Genomic DNA, 26,408 nt, shown 5'->3' with positions numbered 1-26,408 from the left:
TGGTCGGGAGGCTCTGGAGCACAAAGGTGGGTGTGGGAAGAGGAGGGGAGTTCCTGTGGGAATGTGGGATTCAGGAATGAGGGCCTTGGGAATGCAGAAATTGCCATGGAATTTCCATGGCCGGATCTCTCTCATCCCAGCCAGGTGAGAATTCCATGGATGGATCTCCCCCTAACCCATTGCCCTGGGAATTCCATGGGGAAATGATTTGAATGGATGACCAATGCAATGCCAGCAGTGCAATTGGGAAATACAAAGCTGTGTTTCGTGTCAGGTTCCTAGAGGCAACGTGTGTATTTGTGATTGTGTGGAAACTGACCATGGGACAGTTATGAAGACAAATTCTAATAAATAACTGAGGAGATAAAGCATGGAAGAAGGCCTTTGAACCTATCCTTTGTTCGCAATTACCCTTTGTAAGTCTTCAGTTGATTTAGGATCATTTGAATTAAAGCTTTAAGGATGTTTCTCTTTGACTGGAACTTTCTGCTTGTAGCTAAGCCTTAAAGAGTTTTGCAATAATAACCTTTTGAAGTATAATTTTAGAATATTGCTCGTAGTAAGGATCTTTGAAACCATAGCTTTAGAATATATAAAAAGGAAACGTGCTTATCTCGATACATTAAAAAAAACAGTGAAAAGCAGCTTAAGAAAGGAAGATGAACATCTACTCAAGGATTGATGGTTTTGACCAAGAGAAGCTGGACATCACTGTTATGAGATTTGGAATTAAAAGGTGGACCCATCTGGAATCTGGACCTTACCAGCTGGGAGACTTCTTTCTTCTTTCGGAAGCCAGACCCCACCATCTGGGGATACTCCTTTCTGGGATACATCCTGAGAAAAACTAAATCATAATAGTGTATAGAATTGTGACGTAAAAATTGGGAATGGAAACTGCTGAGAAAGTTTATGAGTACCCCTATCAATGCCTGTAAGCCTCAACTATCGGTGTGCAGCTGGAGGGAAAACTTCCCCCCCTGTACCCAGCCTGTATTGCTCATACTTTACCATATGAATTAATAAATTGATTGCTGCTTGAATATTGGCCTAGTCAAGCTTCTCATTTGTAACACAATGAGCCCTAATCCCTGCTGGGATTGCATGGGACATGGATGCCAATGCTGTGCCCAGGCCAGCTCTGCTGTGCCCGTGGCAGCGCCAGGGGAGTGCCCTGTGCCTGCCCTGAGGCCAGCAGGAGCCTTTCCTTGGCTGTTGTGTGCCCTGCCCGGGGCAGGAGGGCACTGCCAGAGCATCTTTGGTGGCCCCGGGCACCCGGGCAGGCTGCAGCCGCTGCAGGGGCTCCTGGAGAATGTTGCAGAGCAAAGCTGAAAGCAAACAACAGTTTCTGGAGGGGATTCTGCCCCTGGGCCTGTGCTGGGAGCCCAAGGGCAACAGCCCCAAGTGCTGGAGCTCAGTGTCCCTCGGCCAGGCCGTGTTCCCTGGCTCTGCCCTGTCCCCTGTCCCTCACCTGTCCCTGTCCCTGCCTCCTGTCCTTGTCCCTCAGCTCTCCTCTGTCCCTGTCCCCTCTCCCCTGGCTCTGTGAGGTCCGAAGTGGCAGCAGGACCTGGGGCAGCCCTGGGGGAGAACAACCCTGAGCCCCAGCTGGGCCAGTTGCCCCAGTTCCGCCAGGGGTGCCCAGGTCACTCCCAGCATGGGCCCTGTGGCTCCCAGTCACTCCCAGTATGATCCCACTATGATCCCAGCATGGTCCCAGGTGTTACCATTCACCCCTAGGATGGTTCCAGCCTCTCCCAGTATGTTTCCAGTCACCCCCTCTTGCAGGTAAACCAGGATTCCTGAACAACTGACCGGTGTGACCAAGCAGAAGCTGTTTATTGTTTACATTACACACACTTTTCTGGATTCTACAAACTGCTAAGATCACACTTCTTGCTTGGTGCCTTTGTCTCGTTCCCTCGTTCTCTGCCTCCATTTCTCAGTCTCTGTGATTGGTCACCGTGCAGGTGTTTCACAGTCCCCTGTTATCCAGTTCCTGCCATCCTGGTGTGCCGTTTCTCAGCTTCTTTGTGCTTATTTTAGCACAGTTTATATCTCAGTCACCTTGATGAATTCCACAGAGCCCTGAGACAATTCTGATAAGAACAGTTGCAGAGGGTATGGCTGGTGCACACTGAGGCCTGAGTTGTTCAAATACATTGCTACAGTTCCCCCTTCTTGCACCAGCCAGACCCTCTTTACTGTGTTCCCTACTAAGGGGGTCACCAACTTAATTATGCATGGAATAACACAAAGCAATAAAGTGATGACTACTAATACTAACATAATTCCCTTTACAATATCTTTCAACCATCCAGTTATTGCCAACCCCTTAAAACATTCATCCAACCCTCAGTCATTCACAGTCAATCTCTTCATGTTGTCCTGTAGTTTGAGTTTCCTGTGAATGGATGCAGAATGCTCAGAGAGGTTCATACAACACATTCCTTCCAACTCCTCATACCCGTGCCCATGTGCTAACAACAACAAATCTACAGCAGCTCTATTTTGCAGTGTGCCATGGCTAATACTATCTACACCAGTGAGCATTTGATTTAGAACAGCTGAAGCTGTGTTCAGTTGTTTAGCTACCCAGCATCCCAACTTATTCAGTGTAGTCAAAGCCTGAGCAGCCACAACACCTGGAGCAAGGAATGATACTGAGATTCGTGCTGGAGCACCCCAAAGCTCTACATGATCATGACAATTAGATCCTAAGCCTGTGACTGCTCTTTTAGTTCTTCTGCTGTGTCCTGCTCTCCAGATAGTCTGATTCAGCATTTGTCACATGCTAGGGGCAAACATGCTTAATTTTCCTAGGTAACAAGTTCCACCAAAGGGATTACTTGGAATTGCAGGCCAGGCTCTGTCCCCACAGATTAAAAAGACACCAAGTGGAAGCTTTCTTACAGTCTCATTTGCACCAGCACTGCCAGGATAAGTCCAATTGTGGCAATATTTGGCCTTGTTCTGATATAATGGAGAATTGGGATTAAGGATGACACTATTATTCTTGGAATGTGGGACTAGAACATTGCTCAAATTGGTTATTTTTGCTTCCAGAAAGTAGTTAAAAAACAAGCAGTAATTTCCAGGAGCTGATCCTAACAGGTCTGGTTCTTGGGGTTCTAGTCCGGTTTCATTCAGGGATTGTGTGTGTTATCATACCTGCTTGGAAGCCTTCACCCTTTGGCTTAATTCCCAGCCTTTTGCATCTGTCCAATTTTGTACCACCTCTGCTGATGTTACACCAATGATTCTCCATGCTTGATCTATTTGCTTCCAAGTATGGCTTTCCTCTAGCTCCTACCCACCTTGCAAAACCAGTAAAATCACTCACTGGGATACCAATTAGACCTGTGTGGAAGGGATCTCCAGGCATGGCCAAGGATAAATGAGAGGAATCCACCCCAGCAGCCTTGGCCCAAGTAAGCCACATATTCTGTCAATGCCATCCTGATGGGTTAATTTCCTCTGCACTACAGATGTTACCACATACTACAGCCAGTAGAAAAAAATCTCCCAAAACCCCACCTCTCTAATTTAAAGCTGTTCTTCATCTTGCTCATTGGTAAAGAACCCTTCCCCTCTGAGATCAGGGACAAAATCTGAACTAACTGTGCCTCTTGCTCTTTGAGCCCTTCCTCTGTTCCTTCTTTCCTGGTTCCTTTCTTTCCAGCTTCTCTTTCTTTGTTCCCTCTGATCAGGTCTAACTCCCCAGGTCCTAGGGATAAATATTTCCTTACCACACTCAATATCCTTGATTTTATTCTCTCTCTTTCTGCTCAAGCTTCTGGAGTTCACTACGATACCACTGAATAGCCTGCCCCAATTGCTCTTGATTTTCAAACAAGCTCAGTGCTTCTTGAGCAGCTTCAGGGGAATTTGCTGTTCTTCCTGTCACTTGGGATAACACCACCCAGGTATTGAATTCTTGGCTGTGCCAACAGCTGCACACCCCACACCTTGCAAAGCTTCCTCCCTCAAACTCACACCACCTGTGTGCTCCACACCCACTCATTCTAATCTCACCCAAGGATAACAAAAGCATTTCCAGCTCTGAGGGCAATGGATGTTTTCAGGTGTTGCTGGTTGTAGGTTCATTAGTGGTATTAGGGATCAGAGTGTCCTTTTCTAGCCAGAGATGAACCCACTTTGCTGGTATCCATCAGGGTTCTTTGTCTGTAATGCCACAAACATAACCCCTTCCCCACATCAGTAAATCTGCAGGTCCTTCCCATAACCCTGTCCTAGGATTTTTAAAATAAACTTCTGGCCGATGCTGTACCAATTCAGAATCTTGCTGCAAACCTGAGTAATGTGTTAATGCTGGTGGTTCACTGTGATTGCCTACTAACCACAGAGGATTCATAGCGTGGACGGCTTTCAGCACTCTGTCCTGTGGGCTCAGCCCATCCTGCCCCATTTTTTGTTTATCAAGCAGTCCTTTCAGGACCTGATGTGTCCTTTTGATGACAGCTGACGTGTGGAGTTCCCTGGAATGCCTGTGCTATGCTTCACTCCCCAAGGAGCTGAGAAATCCTGGGTTTGCCAGGCTGTGTATCCTGCCCCGTTGTGTGTTCTGATTTCCTGAGGCAAGCCCATAACAGCAAAGCAGCCTGGCCAGTGTGGAATGCCAAAGCCAGAGCCTTCACTTGTCACAGGAGTGGCCCAAGCCATGGCAGAAAAGGTGTCTGTGGTCACATGAATGCGTTTAAAGCAACCCAAAGAGCCGCAGATGGTCACATCAGTTTGCCACAGCTGCAGGGGCCCTGAACCACTGGGGTTGGCTCCAGGACCCAATCCAGCAATCATAGCCTGGCCCTGTGGACAGCTTGTGACAATTCCCTCAGCATCCTGCAGCCATATTCCAAATTGTTTGGGTAAAACTTTCACACTTTGATGAAAAACTCGTCAGCCTTTCTGGCTTGGCCAAATTTATTGATGCTGTGAGAAGCAGAGGCCCAGAGTGTTGCCACCAATTGGCCAGCCTTCTCCTTACCTAAGGCCAGGCCTCCCTCCAATCCAGAGTAATTCCAAATATGGGTAATGAAATAATCCTGTTTGTGAAAATTGAGACACTGGCACAGTTGCAAAAAGAGTTGCCACAACCCCTGGTCCTGGATTTCTCTGGAATTCTTCCAGCAGTGATCACTTCATGCGCTGGACAACACCACTACATAAAGAGAATCAGAAACAATGTTAAGGGGATCATTTGGCCACTTTTCAAACACTCTGATGAGAGCACGTAGCTCAAAAATCTGTAAGGAATCTCCTGGTGCCTCCACGATTTCACTGAGTCATTTGCCTTTGTTCTGCCAAGTGAGGCCTGCTCTGGAAGTTTTTCCATTGGCATCAGGCAAGACACCTATTTCTTCATGCACAACAGCCCATCTTTATTCTTCACAGCTCATATTTCTATGGTTTTCTAAAGGCTTTCTGTTTAATTTTAATTGCTTAGTAGCTTACTGCCACTCAGTTCATTGGTTAGTAGTTGCTCATGCAGGTGTCAGTCAAAACCTTTCCTCTCTAACGATGTTTCCACTCTTGTCTCCTGCATAGAAGATATGGGTAGAAGTCTTTCTTCTCCCAGGTGCAAATTCCTTTCTCACAGGAACTTGTCAGGCTAGCTGTTAGCTGTACTTAGCCAAAGTAGCAGGCCTGAGCCATCATTTTACAAGGATAACAAGGCTCTTCTTTTATAGGGCTTTACCTGTATGCAACATTGACATATGATTCTTTCAATCTTAAAGAATCATCTTAAATTTCTGTCATGTGAACTTTGACCTTTGTAATATTTGTGTATGATAGATTTGAGTTCAACTCTGTTTTGAATCATGCCTTCATGGAATCATAGACTCATGGAATCATGAAGGCTGGGAAAGCTCTGTGAGACCATGGAGTCCCAGCAGTGCTTGATGCCCACCTTGTCCCCAGCCCAGAGCCCTGAGTGCCACCTGCAGGCCTTCCTGGGACAGCTGCAGGGATGAGCACTGCAAAGCTCCCTGGGCAGCCCCTGCCAAGGCCTGAGCAGCCTTTCCCTGGGGAAATTCCTCCTGGTGTCCACGCTGAGCCTGCCCTGGCCCAGCCTGAGGCCGTTCCCTCTGCTGCTGTGCCTGTTCCTGGGAGCACAGCCTGAACCCCGGCTGTCCCCTCCTGTCAGGGAGTTGTGCAGAGGCAGAAGGGCCCCCTGAGCCTCCTTTTCTCCAGGCTGAGCCCCTTTCCAGCTGCCTCAGCCCCTCCTGGGGCTGCAGCCAGGATGGAATCCTGGTGCTGTCCAAAGAGCAGTGTACAGACCTGCCACAGGTGCCTTTGTCAGCACATTTTAAACATTCCTAGCTACAGAAAGGCTCTGCAGCAATCACACGAGTCCAGTCAGTAGGGACAGTGCCAATGTCCTTTGGCAATGCGTGCGGCCCGGCCCGGCCCGGCCCGCGCTCGGTGCCGCGGTTGCCTGGTAACCGCGCCCGGGCCCTCAGCGTCTGTGCTGGCACCGCGGCCTCAGCGCCAGAGCTCGGCCCTGGCTGCTCGTTCGCAGCCTCGGTGCCTTCAGGCGGCTGCACTTGACCATTGCCACGGCAATTGCTGGCACAGCATTGGTTTCTGTCAGCCAGTGATGTCAATTGGCGGAGAATTGGTCTCTGTGAGCGACTCCTGAACTCGCAAAGCACTGGTGTTTGCAAGGGACTCCTGACTTCGCAGAACATTGGTTTCTGCCAGGGACTCCAGAACTGACAAAGTATTGGTCTTTGCAAGGGACTCTTGAATTTCTTTTGAAGGTAAAGATTGACTCAAGTTCTACTGTCTGTTTTTGTCCCATCTGTGCTCTGAAAGAGAATGCCAGAGGGAAATAGAGGATGGGATAATGCCAGTCTTCAGTTTGGTGGCATGTGTAATAAGTAGTAATACGTTTGTTCATTAATTAAATCAATAGCTAAATAACTATACAATTAAAAACAATAGTTAAATAGCTAAGAAAACTTCTTGTGCAGATACATATGGTTGCTGGTTTACTATAGGGCCTTGGGAATTCCATTGTAAAGGTATGCCCTGTGAAAGGAAAGTAATGAGAAGCAGCTGTAACAACAATCCTTAAACTCGCTAGAATTGCTTAGCTTGCAGAAAGTGTATAGTACTAGTAAGAATTGCTTAGCTTGCAGAAAAGTGTATAGTGTTCTGTATAGATATGCCTTATAAGGCATAAGTTCACTCAGTGTTCACAAAGAGGAAGACTAAGGGGGACTAAGCCTTCATCCCACGACCACCAGAAGGCAGAAAAAGACCCCATAGCAACTGAATGAGCAAGCGCAGAAGACAGATCATGTCATCCCTAAACCCGGAGAAGAAGGCAATAAAAGGTGGACTCAGGGGATAGGAATTTTGTGAGCCAAAGTGGAGCAGAGACTCCGGGCCACCCAGCGCTGTCCTTGCTTATTCTTGTTTGCAAAAATAATAAAGATAATTATTTGATCCTTAAATTCAGTGGACTTGTTTATCACACTGCCCAGACCCTAAACTGCCCCAAATGTGCCCCAGAAATGTCTCCAGGGACCCCAAAGTGGGCCCTTTTACCCTGTGCGTGAAAATAATAAAAAAATATGTCAAAAGATCTAAAAATAGCACTAATTAGCATTAAGAAGGAGAAATAAATGGCCAGTAGTGGTCAATGATTTAATGAAAGGAATTGTTTTATTTAAAGCCAATGGCAAATAATTTTTTGATTGCTAAAAATGTATTCAATTTTTCACATAAATATCAAAGGTAATAGAAATAAACAGTAATACTAATATAAATTAAAAAATATAATTATAATTTTATAAATTAATCAATTTTATTTATTTTAAAAATGCATACTTTTTTATGTTTTGGGATGTCAGTCCCAGGTGGGCCATGTCAGACATGGTGAGGCGGGGGGTGAGGAGCAGGTTGTCCAAAATGGGTCAGCCTGCAAGGGGCTTGTTCCTCTCCATGCCCAGATCTCCTAGGGAGACATTCAGCATCAAGATCACCTGGGGAATCGTTCTTTCACTTCTTTTCTGAACTGAAAAATAAAAACCCACACACGTTATTAAAACCAAACATCATGCTGTTGGTGCACTTTGAAATCCCCCTCCTTAACAGAACTCCAGACTGACTCCAAGCAGCTTCACAAGCCCTGGAGACTTGGAGGAAAATTGAAGGAAGAGAAAGAGCTCCCCAGGGCTTTGGCCGAGTTGAGGATGCAGATTTGGTGAGTACCAAATCAGGAACTGATTCTTTTAAGGGAAACAGCCCTTAAAACACAGGGTTCCAGGAAGGATGTACACACTTCAGCAAAGAAACCTTGATGGAGCAAGAGTAGGCTGTTCCTTTGTGCAGAAAGATGACCCAGAGGAAGAAATGATTTCCGGGCTGGGCATGGAGCTTTTGCAGGAATTTAGGGGTTAAAAGGGGATGCATCACCTTGGACACAGGGGCAGGTAAAGCAAGAAATGTTTAAGGATGTTGTTAGGTTCTGCAGAACGAAAATTAGAGAGGTGAAAGCCCAGTTAGGACTTAACTTGGATACTTCTGTGAAGGATAATAAAAATGTTTTTATAAGTACATTAATAGTAAAAAGAGGGCTAAGGACAACCTGCATTTCTTATTGTGGGGGATATGGGTACAAAAGATGAGGAAAAGGCTGAGGTACTTCACCCCTTCTTTGCCTCAGTTTTCAACAATAAGACAGGCCATCCTCAGGACAAGTGCTCTCCTGAGCTGGTAGATGGGCACAGGCAGCATAACAGCCCCTGGAATCCAGGAGGAAGCAGCTGGAGACCTGCTGAACCACTCAGGTGCTCACAGGTGTCTCTGGGAGCAGATGGGATCCATCCTAGAGGGATGATGGAGCTGGTGGATGAGCTCCCCAGGCTGCTCTCCATCATTTACCATCAGTCCTGGATCAGCAGGGAGGTCCGAGAGGAGTGGAGGTGCCAATGTGAGCCCATCCCCAAGAAGGGCTGGAAGGAGGATCTGGGGAACTCCAGGCCTGTCAGGCTGATTTGGGTGCCTGGCAAGGTTATGGAACAGATCACCTTGAGTGCCATCACAGGGCACCCACAGGATGGCTGAGGGATCAGAGCCAGCCAGCGTGGATTTCAGTATCTGCACTGATGATCTGCATGAGGGGATTGAGTCCAGCATCAGCAAATTTGCAGATGACACCAAGCTGGGTGTGAGTGTGGATCTGCTGGAGGACAGGAGGGCTCTGCACAGGGCCCTGGGCAGACTGGATCCAGGACCCAAATCCAACAAGGTGAGGTTGAACAAGTCCCAGTGCCGGGTCCTGCACTTTGGCCACAACAACCCCTGCAGCACTCCAGGCTGGGGACAGAGTGGCTGGAGAGCAGCCAGGCAGAAAAGGACCTGAGGGATCAGCTCCTGCCCTGCTGCTCCTTCCCGTCTCCCCCAGGGCCCTTGCAGAGCCCCAGCCATGCTGTTTGCCCCCAGCCTGCCCACGGCCAGCCTGGGGCTGCTCACCCTGGGGCTTTTCTGTGCTGAGCATTGGCCTGGCCATGTTCTTGAGAGAGCCTGGGCAAGGAGCCTAGAGCCCCCAGGGCCTGTCCTGAGGCGTCAGCGTTGCTCCAGCAGTGCCCATGGCCTGTCCCTGCTGCAGCCCCGCCACTGCCACCCCCAGGACTGTGCCCGGCCCCGAGAGCACTCAGGCCCTGCAGCAACACCAGGGCCACCAGGGCAGCGGGGCAGGGCCACGGCAGCAGCACTGCCAACACCAAGTGCTGCTGCTGCTGCTGGGCACAGCTGCTGTGCCAGCACTGATCTGCCCCCAGCTCTGCACACAGACATTGCTGCTGCCGCTCCAGAGATTGCAAGAATAGAGGAATCTCTGGAGAAAACTCTGCTGGGAGATCCTTTAGTTCTTCTAAAGTCACTGAGAACACTGCTCCTCATTGTCACAGTCTGTGGCCACCGGGAAGGTGGAGAGAAACAAAGTCAGAAATGGCAGAAACAATCATCTAGCTTGAGGAAGAATATCAAATAATCAAAACTACAGGGAAATCAAAGAACCAAAGCAAGAGAGCTATAAAAGATAATTTTATTACAAGTGATTTGCAGAAATTGGCAATCTGTTTAATGCTTCCTAAGATGTCCAGTCATCAGTCTCCACACTGCAGCCCTGAGCTCCTGGTTCCTCAGGCTGTAGATGAGGGGATTCAGGGCTGGAAGCACCACCGAATACAGAACTGACACCAACAGATCCAGGCATGGGGAGGAGATAGAGGAGGGTTTCAGGCAGGCAAATACTGCAGTGCTGAGAAATGCATTTCTCCTGCATTTTTCCTTTTCACATTCTTTCAGTCATCTCCTGAGAGGTACAGTTTGTTTTGGTGCTTTTCATGAATTGATTGTACTCTTGATTTAGATGGAGATTTTAGAATTGATTTCAGATGTAGAAGAATCTGAAGTGAGCACAGAAACAAACTCCCTCTGTCAGCCCATTTTCATCTTCTAGATCACTTTCAAGATGTCCTTGGGGGTGTTGGAATGATGATCACACAGCTCTCCACTTCTGGCTGCAGGCTCTGGAGATTCTTTCTCTGCATTCAGTCAGGCTTGCATTCCCCAGGAGTTCTTGGTAGCCTGTCATGTTTTCTTAGGGTAGAACAGTAACAATGAAAACCTTACCAATGGCACAACTGCCCAGCCCACAAGGAAAAGAAAAGAAAAGAACAAGCTGTCAAGTTCTTCAAATATTTGTCCTGCTTTGCTGCAAGTGTGCTGCACACACAGTGTGGAAAGCTGCAGTTGGTGACACACCTTGTGACAGAAGCTGCACCTCGTTCTCCGGGAAAGGGTCTTGGAAAAAGCAAACAGGACTGAGGAGAAGATTCTGGAAAAACTGAAAGAGCTTTTAAGAAATTAAATGAAAATTGAAATAATTCAAGACGTTTTTCTCGATTTATTTTTATGCTCCCCTTTTCTATCTTGCACTAGTTGTCCATCCCATTAATTCCAAACAGATCTCACCTCTCAGATCCATGAGTTGGCAAGTTTTAGACATTTTAAGATACCATGACCTGCACACAGTTTGGCTTCCCCTGTTTTTCTTGGAAAGCAATGTTGGAGAGGTAAGTGCAGTGTTTGTGTCAGGTACAAATTCTGCATTCAGGGAATGCGCTCTGAGAGTGTTCGACCCTCAGCAGGGACAATGCACAGCAGGGACCGAGGGGATTCCTGAGGCACTGTGCAGGTGTCCAGACTCTGGCTCTTGGCTGAACTCGGCAAAGTTCCCGTGTTTGCAGAGGCTCAGGGGCTGCCCTCGGGGAACGTGGGGCTCGGGGCGGGGCGAGCGGGCAACGGACAAACGGACACGGGGACAAACGGCCCCGGAGCTTCAGTTGCAGCAGCGGCAGCGGCAGCAGCGGCAGCAGCAGCAGCAGCAGCGGCAGCGGCAGCGGCAGCGACAGACAAAACTTTAGATTCTCTTCTCCTCTCCCTCTCCCGCTGTCCCGCACCTCTCCCGCTCTCCCTTTCCCGGGTCTCCCCTCCTCTCCCCGCCTCCCTCTCCCCGTGCCCGGCCGGGCCATGCCCCCGGCCCGCCCCCGGCCCCGGGCGGGGCTGCCCCGTGCCCGCCCCCGGCCGTCCCACCGAGGTCTGGTCCCAGCCCGGCTCTGGCCGTGCTGGCGGTGGCGCTGCTGGGCGGGGATCAGTGCCTGGGGCTGGGGCGGCATCGCCGGCTTTTGGCTCCGCCTGGCCCGACCCCGGCCCCGGCCCCGGCCCCGGCCCCGACGCAGGGTCCAGTCCCGGCCCCGGCCCCGACTCCGACCCCGACCCCGAGCCCGGCCCCGACCCCGACCCCGGCCCCGGCCCCGGCTCCTCCCGGGGCCCGCGGAGGACACACGCGGCGCAGCCAATCCCGCCGCCTCCGCTGCGGCTTGCCCGGCCCGAGCTCCACCGCTCGGCAGCGCGGCCCCCGGCCCCGCGGCTCCCGGGTCGCGTTGCAGGGAGCGAACGCCGGGGGATGGCCGGGCCGGGGCGGGTGAGGGGCGCTCGGGGGCCGTTGCTGGCCCCGGGCCGAGCGCTGACAGCCGCGTCCCGCCCGCAGGGAAGGCGCAGCAGCGCCTGCAGGAGCGGTACCGGCTGGGGTCGCTGCTGGGGCGTGGAGGATTCGGCAGCGTCTGGTCGGGGACGCGGATCTCGGACGGCGCCCCGGTGAGCGGCGGGGCCGGCGGCGGGCGGAGGAGGAGGGGGCGCAGGAGGAGGAGGATGGGGCTGGGCAGGGCGGGCGTTGAGCTCAGCCCGCTGCTCCCCTTGTCTTGCAGGTCGCCATCAAAAAGGTGCCACGGAACCGCATCTGGCATTGGAGCGAGCTGGTGAGTGAGCCGGGACAGTGGGAGAAGCCGGGCCGTGCCGGGTGGGGATGATCCAAGCCCCGGCAGGGTGGAAGCCACCAGGACGTCTCGAGGGGGAGCGGGCGTGGGGCCATCGCAGGGCGCAGAGCATCCCGGGCTGGCTGAGGGGTTGCCCAGCCCTGGCACGGCATCGGCCCCACTGACGGCATCGTGCTCCTCCCGCAGCCCGACGGCACCAGCGCTCCCCTGGAGATTGTGCTGCAGGACAAAGTGTCCACTGGCTTCCCCGGTGTCATCCAGCTGCTGGAGTGGCTTGAGCTCCCCAGCGACATTGTGATGGTGCTGGAGCGGCCAGAGCAGTCTCAGGACCTCCTGCATTTCATTCGGGCACGGGGGTTCCTGCGCGAGGAGGTGGCGCGGCAGCTGTTCCGCCAGGTGCTGGAGGCCGTGCGGCACTGCACCAGCTGCGGGGTCCTGCACCGCGATATAAAACCAGAGAACATCCTGGTTGACCTGGCCACCGGGCAGGCCAAATTGATTGACTTTGGCTGTGGCACCTACCTGCAAGAGACAGCCTACACTCACTTTGCAGGTGAGCCTACACAGGGCTGTGCTCCCGCTCCTGGCATCTCACGGCCCAAGATCTCACAGCCCAAGCTGGGTGTGGCAGCGGGGATTCTCCCTTTTGCTGCCACTCAGGGGACTGAATCTGCAGCTAAGTTGCTTTAGAGCAAGGCTGGGTGGGGAGCCATCTTCCAGCCCTGCTGGCAGCCTTTGCCCACCACTGTGCCCAGGACTGGGGCTGGGCTGGGGCAGCCAGCCTGACAAAAACAGTCATGGGTGAGGGTAGCAGAGAGGGAGGTTGGAACCTGTGTCCCAGCCGGTTTGTGTGCAGGCAAGAGGAAGGGCTTGGACTGCTCCACCTGCCCTGTTTGTCTTGCCTTTATAATATGTTTGGGGCAATGCAGACAGGGAGAATGAGGGCATGGTTTTTCCCCAGCACGCAGTGGGTATTTCCTTTGCGTGTCATGGTCAGGCCTAGCCAGAGCTTCCACTGTCCCCTTCCCACACCAGTGGCTTCTTTTGCAATCCCAAGTTTGTACACCAGTCCCAGATGCTGGTGAGAGGACAGTGGTCACCCTGTGTGCCACTGATGCAGCCCCCGCCCGCCCAGGGATGCTGGGGCCAGGCTCTGGGAGCAGCAGCATCCCCCTGATGAACTCCATCTGTATTCCACAGGAACACCATTATACAGCCCCCCGGAATGGACCCGCTTTGGCTGGTACCATGGCGAGCCAGCTACCATCTGGTCCCTGGGCATCCTGCTGCACGAGATGGTCTGTGGGAAGATGCCTTTCAGGAGGGGCTGGAACTTCAGCTGGGGCCTGCTCTCACTGCCACAACGGCTCTCTCCAGGTGAATCCTCTTCTCTGGGCACAGGGGGAATACCAGTGCTGGGAGACAGCAGCGGGCTCGGGAGCATCCCGCTCTGGCAGCTGCTGAGGAGGTGGCACATGTCCTGCTCTCCCCCAAAACCAAGAATTGATGGGAAAGTTCAGGCCCAGCTCTGAGCGCATCCAGCATGGCCTGGGCATGGGAATAGTGGGGCAAAGCAGACAGGAGCCTTCTCCAGCTGACAGGCAGTTTCTGGTTTCTCTCCCCAGAGTGCCAAAATCTGATTGGGTGGTGTTTATCCATGCACCCCTTGGCCAGACCCTCATTAGAAGAGGTGTTCTGTCATCCTTGGATGCAGGATATTGATCTGCCCTAGAAGAAGGGAGAGAGCCACAGGCACACTGTGCTGCAGAGCCCTGGTAAGTTACAGCTGCACACATGCCTTGGCAATGAGAAGCAAAGAAAGCCAGCCCGTGTCACTGCACCAGGGTCATGGGATGGGAACACGCAGCCCTTGTGCTGGAGCTGAGCTGCTCTGCCCAGCCCTGGTGGCTGCCATCCAAGAAGGTTTTGCTTGTCCTGGTTCCCTGACAGCTGGGGCCCTGGGCAGAGCCCTGACAGCCTGGTCTCACCCCAGGGAAGGAGAAGGAGCCCCCAGAGAAGCTGTACCGCGTGGGGCTGCTGCTGCAGGAGACAGCGAGGATGAAATCAAGGACGACATGAAGGATGACAACCTCTTCCTCAACCTGGCCACCAGCAGTTGAAGGTGATGCACTTTGATTGTGGCACCTTCTTCAAAGGCAAACTCCACAGGGAATTTGCAGATGAGTCCACACCTGGGGAAATGCTCCCAGATTTGGGCATTGCCCAGCCTGGCTGGGAAGCAAAGGTTCCCCTTTTGCTGAGGCAGATGCAGCTGATCCTTCAGTCGGCTGCCCAGCTGCTTTTGGCAGGGCTCGTGGGATGGGCTGGGGTGGGTATGAAATGGGAGTGGGCTCCTGGTCCTGCCAACAGCCCCCAGCACCCACCGTGCCCCGGGCTGGGGCTGGGGCTGGGGCTGGGGCAGCCAGCCCAACACAAACAAACCCCCATGGTGGGAGCAGAGGTGGGACTCCAGAATCCGTGCACAGGTGCTTTGCTGTGCAGGCAAGGAAGGGCTTGGGCAGCTCCACTGCCCTTGTTTGCTTTGGGATCACAGTTATTGTGGGGGACAGTGCAGGGGGAAGGGAGAAAACCTGGGCTTTGCTCACACATGGCTGGGTTTTTCCCTGGCTTGCAGGGCTTGGGCCTTCCTCAATCCCCTCACAGACATATGATTTTTACCTTTGTTCTTTTTTTCCCTTTTTGTCTGTAATCTATTTTCAACAATTTGTTGTTTGTTTTTCTAGAGGAAGCATTCTGGTTGGTCCAGTCTGGATCAGGAAGTTCTTGGGAGCAGCTGTGGCGTGGATGGGCCGTGCCCTTGGAGCAGGCTGAGGACATCGTCTGGGACCAGCTTTTCTTCCAGCCATGGATGGCATGAGGTGGGTCCCCATCTGCTTGGCAGGGTGGGATCAGAGCTTTTGGGAGATGGCAGCGAGCACAGGAGCATCCTGCTCTGGGCAGCTGCTGAGCAGGTGGATGTGCCATGGCTGGCTGCAGGCTGGGCACATGTCCTGCCCTCCTGCCCTGCTCCCAAAGGCAGCACTGATGGGCAGCTCTGGGCACTGCTCTGGGCACAGCCAGCATGGCCTGGACACCACGGGCAGCTGGGACAAGGGGACAGGAGCCTTCAGCTGACGGGCAGTTTCTGCTTTCTCTCCTTGCAGCCGGGCTCTGCGGATGCTGAGGCTGCTCTGGGCTCTGCCAGGGCTCTGCTGGAGCTCAGCACCGGGCCGGAATCAGCCAAAGAAGAAATGGTGTCACCTGCAGCACAGACTTGCTTGAGCATTTTGGCAACACAGCTCAAGTTTGCAGAGTGACACCTCCCAAAAATTAAACTTGTTCAATACCTTCTGAAATCAAATCAATCTGGGATGACTCCAAATGACATTTTTCAGCTTGCTCAAGATGTAGCTCAGCCCTTCTCTGAACAGGTCTCTCCCCCACCTGCCTTTTACTTCTCAACTGCTCCCTTTTTTCCCCCAGTGAATTCCCAGCCCGTTGCTGTCTCCATCACTTGCTGGCCTTCCTTGTTGCCCCTGACCACAAGAGGGCTGAGCCCCAGGTTTAGGGACTCATGCTGTCACTGGCTGAGGAGCAGCAATGTCTCAGAGGTCCAGTGGCATTTTAGTGTCATTCAGAGCCACTCTCCAGCCCTCAGCTCTCCTCACTGCTGAGTTCCCACTCCCTTTTCCTTGTCCTTGCAGCAGGATGAGCTCTGTGAATCCCCTTGAGCCTCCCCACTCTTCCCAGCCAATGCACCCACCTCAGTGAGGCTGAAGCTGAAGCTTCTCTGTCTCCTCTGGCACTCCAGTCCAGTCCCCTGTGTGGGGAGCCCCAGCCCCAGAGCACAGCACACAGCAGTGCAGTCCGGGCTGGAGCAGCTGCCCTGCAGCCCTGGCTTGACTGTTTGTGGCAGCTGAATGCTCCCTGTTTCCAGCTGTCCCTGCAGGATGGCCCCAGGGCAGAGCCCAGCCGGGCTCCCACTGCAGCCCCTGGAGCTTGGGGCAGACAGTGCTCCCAGAGCTGAGGTTCATGGGGAGCACCCGGAGCTGTGCCTCGCACTCAGTGCTGGCAAGTGTTGTGTTCTCATCTCCTGCAGCCTGAGGGGAAAACAACCTGTGCTACCAGGCCAGCACTGTCCCTCTGGGCAGAGACAAGGCTGAAGGGCTTTCCCATTCCAGAGGATCCTGCACTGAGCCTTGGCAGGGCCTGGCAGGGCTGGAGCCGGGTCTGGCCTGCTGTCCGGGACTTGCTGCCCACCAACCGCCCCCACCCACCAAGCTCCATCCTCCAGAGACAGAAGGGTCTGTGTGTGCCAGGGGCTCCTGGATGTATCTGTATCCATGGACAGAAGGATCTGTGTGTGCCAGGGCTCTTGGATGTCTCTGAATCCATGGACAGAAGGCTCTGTGTGTGCCAGGGGCTCTTGGATGTCTCTGTACCCAGGGACAGAAGGCTCTGTGTGTGCCAGGGGCTCTTGGATGTCTCTGTATCCAGGGACAGAAGGGTCTGTGTGTGCCGGAGTTTCCATAATATCTCTGTACCCATGGGTATGGGATGAACATGGACAGTGAAAGTGTCAGTCACGTTGCTTGCACACTCCTTCCTTTTTGTACAAGACACATCCATGCATACCCCCACATATTGGTATATTAATAGGATAGGAGTGGATAGAGACTTCGCACAGAACTCTAACTTTGGCATAACTCACTCTTTAGCCAGAGACCAGGGGATTTTTTTCCCCAGCTCTGTGTGAGAAGGTGTCCAAGAGCTGAAGGAGCAGCATTCAGAAGCAGTTTCAGGATTTCTAGGCAGGAAGTGGAGCTCACAACCATCCATATAACTTGCCATATTCATCGGGATGGGCTGCTGCTTCTTTAGGAATATGGCCCAATGCAGACATGAGACTTGGAAAAATCCCAGCTCTCTGTGGGTTTGTGCAAAAGGGGGAGCAGCAGAAACACTTTGTGCCTGCCTGGGAGCACAAGGTCCAAGGAGCTTTGGTGGCAGAGGGTGACCTGGGCTGGTGGCAGGCGAAGTTCCATTCCATGACATTCTCAGAGTGGCACATGACAAAGGTCCAAGTACCCCCAACCCCACTGATGAAGTCCTTGGAGTGCTGCACATCCTCTAGGAAAAGCTGCTGTCAGACAATCTATTGGGATTTATAACTTTCATTTGCAATACTTTAAATCCAAATTTCAAACTGCAATATTTTTACATACAAGACACAGTAATGCATAAATGCATGGTAGATCTTTCAATTTCCTATTGATTCAATCACAATTTAGAATAACATAATATTGCAAACAAAACCCTGAATGTTTTAAAAAAGGGATGCTGAGGTCAGTAAGATGAATCCATGCCATCAGAACATTTACAGAGTAACTGATTTCTCCTCTTAGAAAGATCAGTTACCTCTTAATCCAAAATTACTGAAGATTTTCACTACACATTTGTTTTTTGTTTTTATCTTTCATATTTTTTCTTTTCTTTTTTGTCCAGTGTTTTTAACAGAGAACTCGTCCTACAAAAGGAATGTACAGCAAAATGAGAAACATTTCTGATAAACAATGAAAATGTAAGCTCCTCCTCTGTTTTCTTTTCTCTGGATACCCTGAAGAAAAAAATCTAGCAGATATGAGCAGAGGTGTGAAGTGTTTCATTTGGACTGTGCTGGAGTTCAGCACTGCTGACATCCTGATCCAGTCAAGAGCTGCAGAATTCTTTTGCACATCTTGAACCCTGTGTTTGCAGGCACAGCACCTGCAGTGCTGATGCACCAATGCACACGAATAACTCTGTTATTCCCTCTCAGAATTTGGGCTCTGCCCCAGCACGAGGTGCTGCAGCCCTTTGCTCCTGGTTCCCATGTGGAGCAGCTCCCTTCCTGCTGGCTGAGCTGCTCAGGCAGAGCCCGGCAGCTCCTGGCCCTGCAGGGCTGAGGCTTTTCCCCACTGCTGGGCACAGACTAATGGAGCAGCACTGCTGAACACAGGGGCACACAGAGGGACCAGGAGCAGCTGCCTTTGGCCACCTGAGGCTCCAAGGCCCAAACTCTGAGCAGCCAGGGCTGGAAGAGACTCGCAGGCTCCCTGTTGGCTGTGCTGCCCCACTTGTGCCTGGCCCAGCTTTGATTGGGGCAGAGGGAGAACAAGGGGCAGCTCCCTCCCAGCCCAGTCCAGGGACCCCTCCAGCCCCAGGGCTTGGGGCACTGTCAGCACCTGCTGCTCCAGCCACCACTCCTGCTGGCCCTGACAGCAACACCCAAACTGGGACTGATCCCGAGGGAGCAGCAGCAGGGCCTGGATCTGATCCCTGACTCTGGGCCAGGGCTGGACAAATAGCCCCACAGCAGCAGCAGCAGCAGCAGCAGCAGCAGCACATGGAGACTTTCAATGTCGCCTTGACTTTTTAAGATTTTCTAAGTGTTCTGATGTTTGCATTCTCGTACCAAACTTTCTCACACACTTTCTGTAAACAACTTATTGTTTTGCATTCTTTTATGGAGGAGGAGAAACATGATGGACTGTATGTTTGTCCTTGGAGAGGTGGCACTTTCACCCTCCAATCCACTGTCATATTTTGAAATCTATAAATGTTGGATTGAAAAAATAAACTTGCCCTCTTTCCTGCCTTGAGAGCAACAGCGTCTCTGCATCGTGTTGTCTTGTGTCCTATAGTGACATTTCAGCACAGCCCCTGCCACTCTTCCCTCCTGTGTGCAGCAGTGTCACAGCAGCCTGAGGCACCTGGGAGGCCCCAGTGCCAGCAGGGACTTGAGATGGCAGCCCTGGGCTCCTGGAGGTTGTGCAAGGAACGGAGCTGGGGACTCCCTGTCCATGGGGAGCTTCCAGATGGAAGAGGCTGCTGTGCCCAGGCAGCTCCAAGGCCACAGAAAGGAGGGTCTCAACAACTGGATCTGAGCCAGTCCCACAGTCCTGGGCAGCAGCCATTGAGCCCTGGGGGAAGAGAGGGCACAGCAAGAGGGACAAAACCAGGCAAGGTCAGAGACTGGAGAGAGTCAAGACATGAGAGCAGGAACAGCTGCTCCATTGCACTCTTGGAGAAAGCTCCTGGCTGGTTCAAAGTGCTGAAAGGCTTGAAGGGCAGAGAGGAGGCCACAGCAAACAATGCTCCTGTTTCCACACTCTCCACTCTGCGTGTCCCAGAAGGAATTGGATGAAATGTGTTCTTCTCTCCAAGTCGTCTCGTTCAGCATGAGCAGCTTAGCACCAGGAGCTGAAGGAGCTGAAGCCTCAGGCCACAAGAGCTGAGCAAGAGGAGACTTTCTGAGCAAATGAGTGCTGCTAACATGGACCTAGCTGAATTCAGCAGATAGAATCACAGAATCCTTTCTGTTGGAAAAGACCTCTGAGCTCACCCAGTCGAGCCGGTCACACAGCAGTGTCAAGCCCAGCACTAAACCACGTCCCTGAGGTGCCAAGGCCTGGACAACAGCCCTGAGTGAGGCCTGAACAGCAGGCCCTGAGCCAAAGGTGGCCTCTGGATGAACCTTCCAACCAAAGGTTATCTTTGTATCTGCTCACTGATGAAATATGCATGGTCATTAGCACTGTGATAGGTGTAGCCACTCATTAGTGACACATGTATTGATCTTTCTGTATTTGCAAGCCAGACAAGGCCATGAAATCTGACATCTGGCCTTGTTTGGGGCTGAAGGATCAAAGTCACCTCCCTTGGTTCCTCCTGAGGCCCTGGCCAGGCTTTGGGAGGGACCCAAGAGGAGGCTGAAACCAGATGTTCCCGCACTAGAAGTGCTGTCAGTTTGTTCATCCAGCACTGTCAGAGCTGGGCCCTCTCACAGCGAGGTTGGAGCCTCACCTGTGGCTGGAGGCAGCTGCAGGAATTCCCAGTGTCCAGGAGTGGCTCTGCAGCCCTTGGCTGGGACAGCTTCCCCCAGCTGCTGTGTGGATCTGGGGGATGGTGAAGCCTGAGGGTAAATGATGCTAGATCTTTCTTAATCACTGCTGCAATCATTGGTGCTGATGGTTGGGTACATTGCTGAGCTGCTCCTTTTGTGATTCTTTGCTGCTTTGAGCTGCAGTAAATGACACTGATTCCTTCAGTTGGAGTCTGTGTCTTTGGTGCTGATCCTGCCCACTGGTAAAAGAAAACTGGCAGAGTCTGGCCAGATCACAGCAAAATGACTCTTGTTAAATGTAAATGTGAGGAATCAGTGCCATGAGAAATTCCCAGATGGGAAGCCCTTCCCTGGAGTTGGCTGGCTCTGGAGTGGGCTGAGGTCGCAGCACTGTGTGAGCAGTGGGGCAGTTGGTTAAAAGAATCTGAACTCCTGGATGTCTTAAAATGTATCCAAAAATTGCATACAGAAAAGGGAAAGAACTTGTGGGCTTGGACAGACAAAGATGAATTAGTTAACAGTACATTGGAAATAGCACCTTCAGAAGGAGCAATTCTTGTTGGAATGCTCCCACATGGAGCAACAGAAGAAGGTTTTAATCTTGAGCTCGGATGCATTTGTGCAAGTGAAATATTAATATCATAAATAACTATGTACATATTTATAGTATAATAAGACCTTAATATATATATTGATATATATATATTTTATATGTATGTCTATACCTATCTAGCTATATCTATATTTCTATATCAATATCTATATCAATGTATAAAATAGTAATAATGTGAAATAGTGCTGACAATCCTAATTTGGTAGCTTTGGCTGCTCAGGGATGTAACACTAAACACTCTACAGAAAAGGATTGGCCAGGACCCTAATGTCAGAGGTAAACTTTGTGAGATTGTATACAATGAAAAAAGGAGGAGGGGATGAAATTGTCTATTTTTACAGGGTTTGCTGATACTGTGATGCAGAGTGCTTTGTCTGTTACTGTGAAAAATACCGTGATTAAGACTGCAGGGTTTTTCATGTACCAGACTATCCTCAAGCTGCAGGATTGGTGGAACGGGTGAAGGGGTTGTTAAAAGAGCAGTTGAACAAATGAGGAGATGGGAACCTGTCCCCATGGAGAACCCATCTCCCAGATGTGCTCCATACCCTTAACAATGGCCCACTGGGGAAATGGAAACCCCTGGGTGTGCACGGCTGCACCCAATTTGCACCTACAACCATGGGCAGTGAGGCTTGGACTGCCTGGGAAATTGCTCTGGGTGTGATGGCCCCTGGCAGGGCCAGCCCAAAGGCTGCAGGGCTGGACCTTCATGCATTGGAATTAATTAGGATACATCAGAAGCAAATGAGAGCTATCAATACTGAGACAGGAATTCAGATTCCTCCAGGACACTTTGGTTTGGTAACTGCTCGCTTGGAGCTTGGCCTTGAAAAGTGTTCATGTCATGGCAGGAGGAAAGGAGGAATTGATGTAGAATATAAAGGAGAAATTACAGTAATTCTGTTAAACAATTGTCAATAAGATTGGATTAGTCAAGCCCATGACAGGGTAGCACAATTATTAATGTTGCAATTTTAAGCACGATTGTGAAAAATGGAGATCCACCTCCAGTCATTACCATTTGTGGAGATAAAGGGTTTGGATCCAGCAGTCCTAATAAAGGAGCCAGAGTGTGGGCCCGGAGGCCAAAAGGCCCTCCTGAGGCAGCTGAAGGAACAGCTCTGGGGAAAGACAGCATTGAATCTTGAAACCTGAGCAGGAACAATGGGAATATGTCCCTGCAGCCAAGTATTCTGTGTGAGAACAAATAGATATTACAGGATACTGTTTTACACATCCTGCCAGACCTAATCTCCCTGTTTGCCCCAATGGCCCCTTTGGAAAATGCTCTGATCCACAGGGCTCACTGAGAAGGCTGCTGTGACACTGAGGGACTTGCACACAAATTCCAACCAGGAGCCTGGGTGCCCTCAGGGACTGGGACCCAGCCCCCTTCCAGCCAAAGGAGAAAGGGCCCCACTAAGCCTTGTTAGCCACAGACAACATGGTAAAGCTGAACAGCAAAGGACCTTGGAGCCATTGTTCTGGAGTTAAAAAGGCTCCAGCTCCATGGACAACAGAATTACTGTTCCTAACTCAAATGAGCAAATGAGATTGAGAAAAAAGAATGAAGAACAGTGTCACTAAAGTACTATTGATGTCTGTAAGTTGTACCTTGATAGTCAGCCAGAATCTTTGTTTGCCACAAACACCTCCAGTGTTTCACCAAGGGATTAGTCATCAAAATTTAATGATTAGTTCTGCAAATTTCAAGATCAGGGTAGCCAAAGTACTCCATGTCAGTAATTGCTGGGTATGTTCTCAGCTGAAGTTGGGAGGAATGGGGTTCCCTTGGAGGGCCCACCCTGTGGGGTGGCCAGAACTCAGTCCATGGGCTCTGACTCGTAACTGTCAATGAAGGGACAGTTCAAGAAAACACAGGAATACAATGATCCGTTTGACAGAACTCACTAAGATTTCCCTTCAGGAGAACCGAAGCCTGTTCTAGTTACAGAGGCCACAGTGTGAGAGGATTTCTGTGCTTTACCATCACTCCCAATGTCAGTAGAACTTGGGCTGCTGGAGCTGGTTCTGTGTAAGTGTTACACCACTCCTGGCTGCAGGGCCACCATTTAGGGTCTTTCAGCAACAACCACAAGGAAGACCTGGAGCCCAGAGAACATTTTCCTCCCAAGGAGTGCCTTGGGTTTCAGAAAGCAAAATATTCTGGTTCATCCTGTGCCCCATGTGTGCTGCCCTGTCCTGTGGAGTTGACATGAATAAGCTGAAAGGATTATTGGAAGTAGCAAATGATGCTGTTAAAACGTCCAGTAGCACATCCTATGGGCTCCAACAAACACAAATGGGGACTCCACAGAACCACATGGCCTTGGATTATCTGCTTGCTGGCCAAGGAGGAGCCTGGGCTTTCATGGCACAGGAATGTTGCACTGCTGTCAGTGATGGGTTTGAAGGCCAACAGTCAGCAATCACCTTGAGAGAAGGAGCAGGAGAAGAGTGGCAGAAAGAAGAAAATTCTTCTTGGTGGGATTGGCTTCATGGCTACCAAAGGAGGCTGCTGTGAAATGCATTTGTGGCAGTGTCTGTCATCATTGCAGTGTGTGCACTTGGTGTGCACTCTGACATTCTATGTTCGAGTTGTTGTGACACTTTGTGATGGGAAGTGGAATATTGAGACTTGTCTTAAAAGAGACAGTCTCAAGAAAAGAGAGGCATTTGATATAGAAGAGAGAATAGTAGCAACTCTTTAGGCATGTTTGAAAAGGAATGTGAATAGCTCTGAGTAATGAAATTTAACAACACTTAATTGAAGCACAAGGGGAGATGCCTTTATGCCTAATATCTAAACCTAAACTGTGCTATTGAAAGAATGGTTATGAAGCTTGTAGTTCATTGTAGGTCTCAGGGCCCATCCAAGTAGCAAGGCCTGAACAGGCCTGGAGGCAAAGTTCATCTCTAGATGAACCTTCCAACCAAATGTTATATTTGTATCCACTCCCTAACAAAGCATTATGAACAGTGAATGTGTTCCTTGATAAGACATGGATTTCTATTTCTGTATTCAGAAACCAGACAAGGCCTCCTCTGGCCTTGTTTGGGGCTGAAGGATCAAAATCAACTCCCTTGATTCCTCCTGGGGCCCTGGCCAGGCTTTGGGAGAAACCAATCAGGAGAATTAAACCAGATGTTCCCACACTAGCAGTGATGTCAGTTTGTTTGTTTAACAGTGTAAAAGCTGTGTCCTCTCACAGTGGGCTTGGAGGCTCCTTGCCTGCAAAGGTGGAGGCACCTGCAGGAATTCCCAGTGTCTGGGAGTGGCTCTGCAGTCCTTGGCTTCCCCAGCTGATGTGTGGATCTGGGTGATGGTAAAGTCTGAGGGTAACTGGTGATGGACCTTTCTTTAATCACTGCAGGCAATCTTTGTTAGTAATGACTGGATGGATTGCTGAGCTTCTTTTGTAATTCTTTGCTAATGATTATGTGCTTTGCTAAGCTTATCCTTTTGTAATTCTTTGCAGCTGTGCATTATATAAATTACAGGATTCCTTAAGTTGGTGTCTGTGTCTTTGGTACTGACACTGCCCGCTGGTGAAACAGGGCCCCCTCTTGCCTAAGAGTTACCTGGGAAGGCAAAAACCCCCACTCCAACATTCCCCCCGTGTTCCTTGTTCCCCCCACTTCATACACTGAGCATGATGTCCTGTGGTCTGGGGAATCCCCAGGGTCAGTTGGGGTCACCTGTCCTGGCTGTGTCCCCTGCCAAGCTCCCCCACAGCCCAGCCCCTGCCCAGGGTGGCTGGAGGAGGGGCAGGACAGGCCTTGGCTCTGTTGCAGCTCAGCAAGAACAAAACCATCTCTGCGTGCTCAGCCCTGTGCTCAGCACCCGGCCCAGCCGTGTCTCAGTGCCAGTGTCTGTGCCCTCAGTCCCTGCCAGGGCTTTCCATGGCAGCTGCCAGGACAGGTGACCCAGGTGTCACCACCAGTGAGGGCTGCCATGGAAACAGTGCCAGCACTGCCCCTTTCTGTCTGGCTGACCTGGCCTTTGGCCCTGGCAGTGCCCTTTGCTGCTGGTTCCTGGTGCCTGAGCGGCCAGCGCGGCACAGGGCAGGTGGCCATGGCACAAACCCCCAGCCAGGGATCCCCTCTGGCTCTGGGCAGTGACACCAGCCCTGAGCAATGGGCTGGCGCACTGGGGTCGGTGCAGTGTCCATCCAACAGTGTCTTGTAATGGCCCAGTGCAGACTGGGATGATGATCCACCCTCCCAGCTGGCCCAGGGCAGGTCTGCAGTGCCCTTCCCCACAGCCTGTCTGCACAGAAGCACTTGCTGGGTGCTCTGCATTTCCCTTCCCTCACTCTTGGGTCTCTCCCACACCTCCCAACTCGGAGCTTTCAGCTGCAAGGAGTTCAAAGCTGGTCTGTCCGTCAGGAATTGGTCTAATTCTGCCCTGAACAAACTCTGGATTTGTGTTTATTGCAGAACTTCCTGTGTGTCTAAAATATTCCTTGCAGGGTTCTGCCTTAGGGAAGGGGGAACCTCCTTGGTGGCAGCTTGGGCTTGGCACACACTTGTGGAGGATGTCTGTTTTCAATGGGGAAACTCAGGAGTTTTAGATTGCTTCAAAATACAATAGAAGATGACCCCTCTTTGGCTGTGTGCAGCCAGTTCTCTGAGCAAAGCAGGTCCCAGGTGACTGAGGAGTGACAGGATGGGCTTGGGGAATGTGGAGCAAGGTTGTCCACGCTGCGTCAGAGCTCAAGGCACGGCTTCTCTGAGCAGGCCAGTCAATCTCACAAGAGACCCAGGATCAATTTCAATCAGTGAATGCTGCAATCACCTCTTCTGTAAAGAGAAAAATGCACCTATTAAAATAGCAATTTGGATTTTATGGAAGTTTTTAAAATATTTCTCCATAATTCGACAAAAAGAACCACTTAATGAACTGCCCCAGAGCAGAGGGAAATCAAGGCAGAGCCATGGTTGGCCAGGACTTTCCTGTTCCTAATGAGCCCCATGGTGCATTTGGAGCTGAGGCCTGGAACCTCAGGGCCTGAGAGGAGATTGCACAAACCTTTCCAGGAGTCAAAGTCAGACAAAAAATCCGAAGTGTCTCAAAGCATGAATGGGTCTTACTGAGGTCCACCCCCAACACAGGCTCCTCATGGACTCCTTGGAGGAGAGAATTGGAAGCCAGGATGGCACAAAAAACCTCTCAGAGACTCAGTGTGAGAAAGGAAATTCAAAAGTACCCTTAAAAACCTTGAGTATCTCAAAGTATTAATGAGACCCGCTGAGTGTCCATACAGAGCTTTCAATGGACTTGTTAAAGCAAATAATTGGGACCATGCTTGCACAAACCTCTCCCAGAGTCTGTATCAAAAGGGAAACACCAAGTACCTTAAAATAACTAAAGTATCTTGAAGCATTAATGAGCCCCACTGAGTGTTGTTACTGACAAAGCCTCTCCAGGGACTAATTACAGCAGATAATTGGAGGCCATGATTGCACAAATCTCTCAGAGAGTCCAAGGCAAAAGCAAAACCCAAAGTCCTTTGAAAAACCTGCAGTCCCTGGA

The 26,408-nt window shown here is 51.1% G+C and overlaps 1 protein-coding gene and 1 pseudogene across 1 annotated transcript; one reads left to right on the top strand and one right to left on the bottom strand.

Annotated features, from left to right (window-relative positions):
- LOC135306122 (zinc finger protein 11-like) overlaps positions 1-26,408 on the bottom strand; it is a 322,458-nt pseudogene that overhangs the window by 44,887 nt on the left and 251,163 nt on the right.
- LOC135305952 (serine/threonine-protein kinase pim-1-like) lies at positions 11,153-14,493 on the top strand. The gene is made up of 7 exons (XM_064429529.1): positions 11,153-11,165; positions 12,086-12,192; positions 12,303-12,353; positions 12,558-12,924; positions 13,572-13,748; positions 13,997-14,146; positions 14,365-14,493. The coding sequence occupies exons 1-6, from the start codon at positions 11,153-11,155 to the stop codon at positions 14,101-14,103; spliced, it is 822 nt and encodes a 273-aa protein (XP_064285599.1). The 3' UTR covers positions 14,104-14,146; positions 14,365-14,493.

This window comes from Passer domesticus, chromosome 8, assembly GCF_036417665.1.
Source record: "Passer domesticus isolate bPasDom1 chromosome 8, bPasDom1.hap1, whole genome shotgun sequence".
NCBI classification, from domain to species: domain Eukaryota; kingdom Metazoa; phylum Chordata; class Aves; order Passeriformes; family Passeridae; genus Passer; species Passer domesticus.
Note: the sequence above shows the minus strand (reverse complement) of the source record. Positions and strands in the feature narration are given on the sequence as shown.

Excerpts from the sequence above, each read along its gene's own strand:
- LOC135305952 (XM_064429529.1), top strand. Across the intron at positions 12,354-12,557 it reads TCTGGCATTGGAGCGAGCTG|CCCGACGGCACCAGCGCTCC; the intron begins GTGAGTGAGCCG and ends CTCCTCCCGCAG. Across the intron at positions 12,925-13,571 it reads AGCCTACACTCACTTTGCAG|GAACACCATTATACAGCCCC; the intron begins GTGAGCCTACAC and ends TGTATTCCACAG.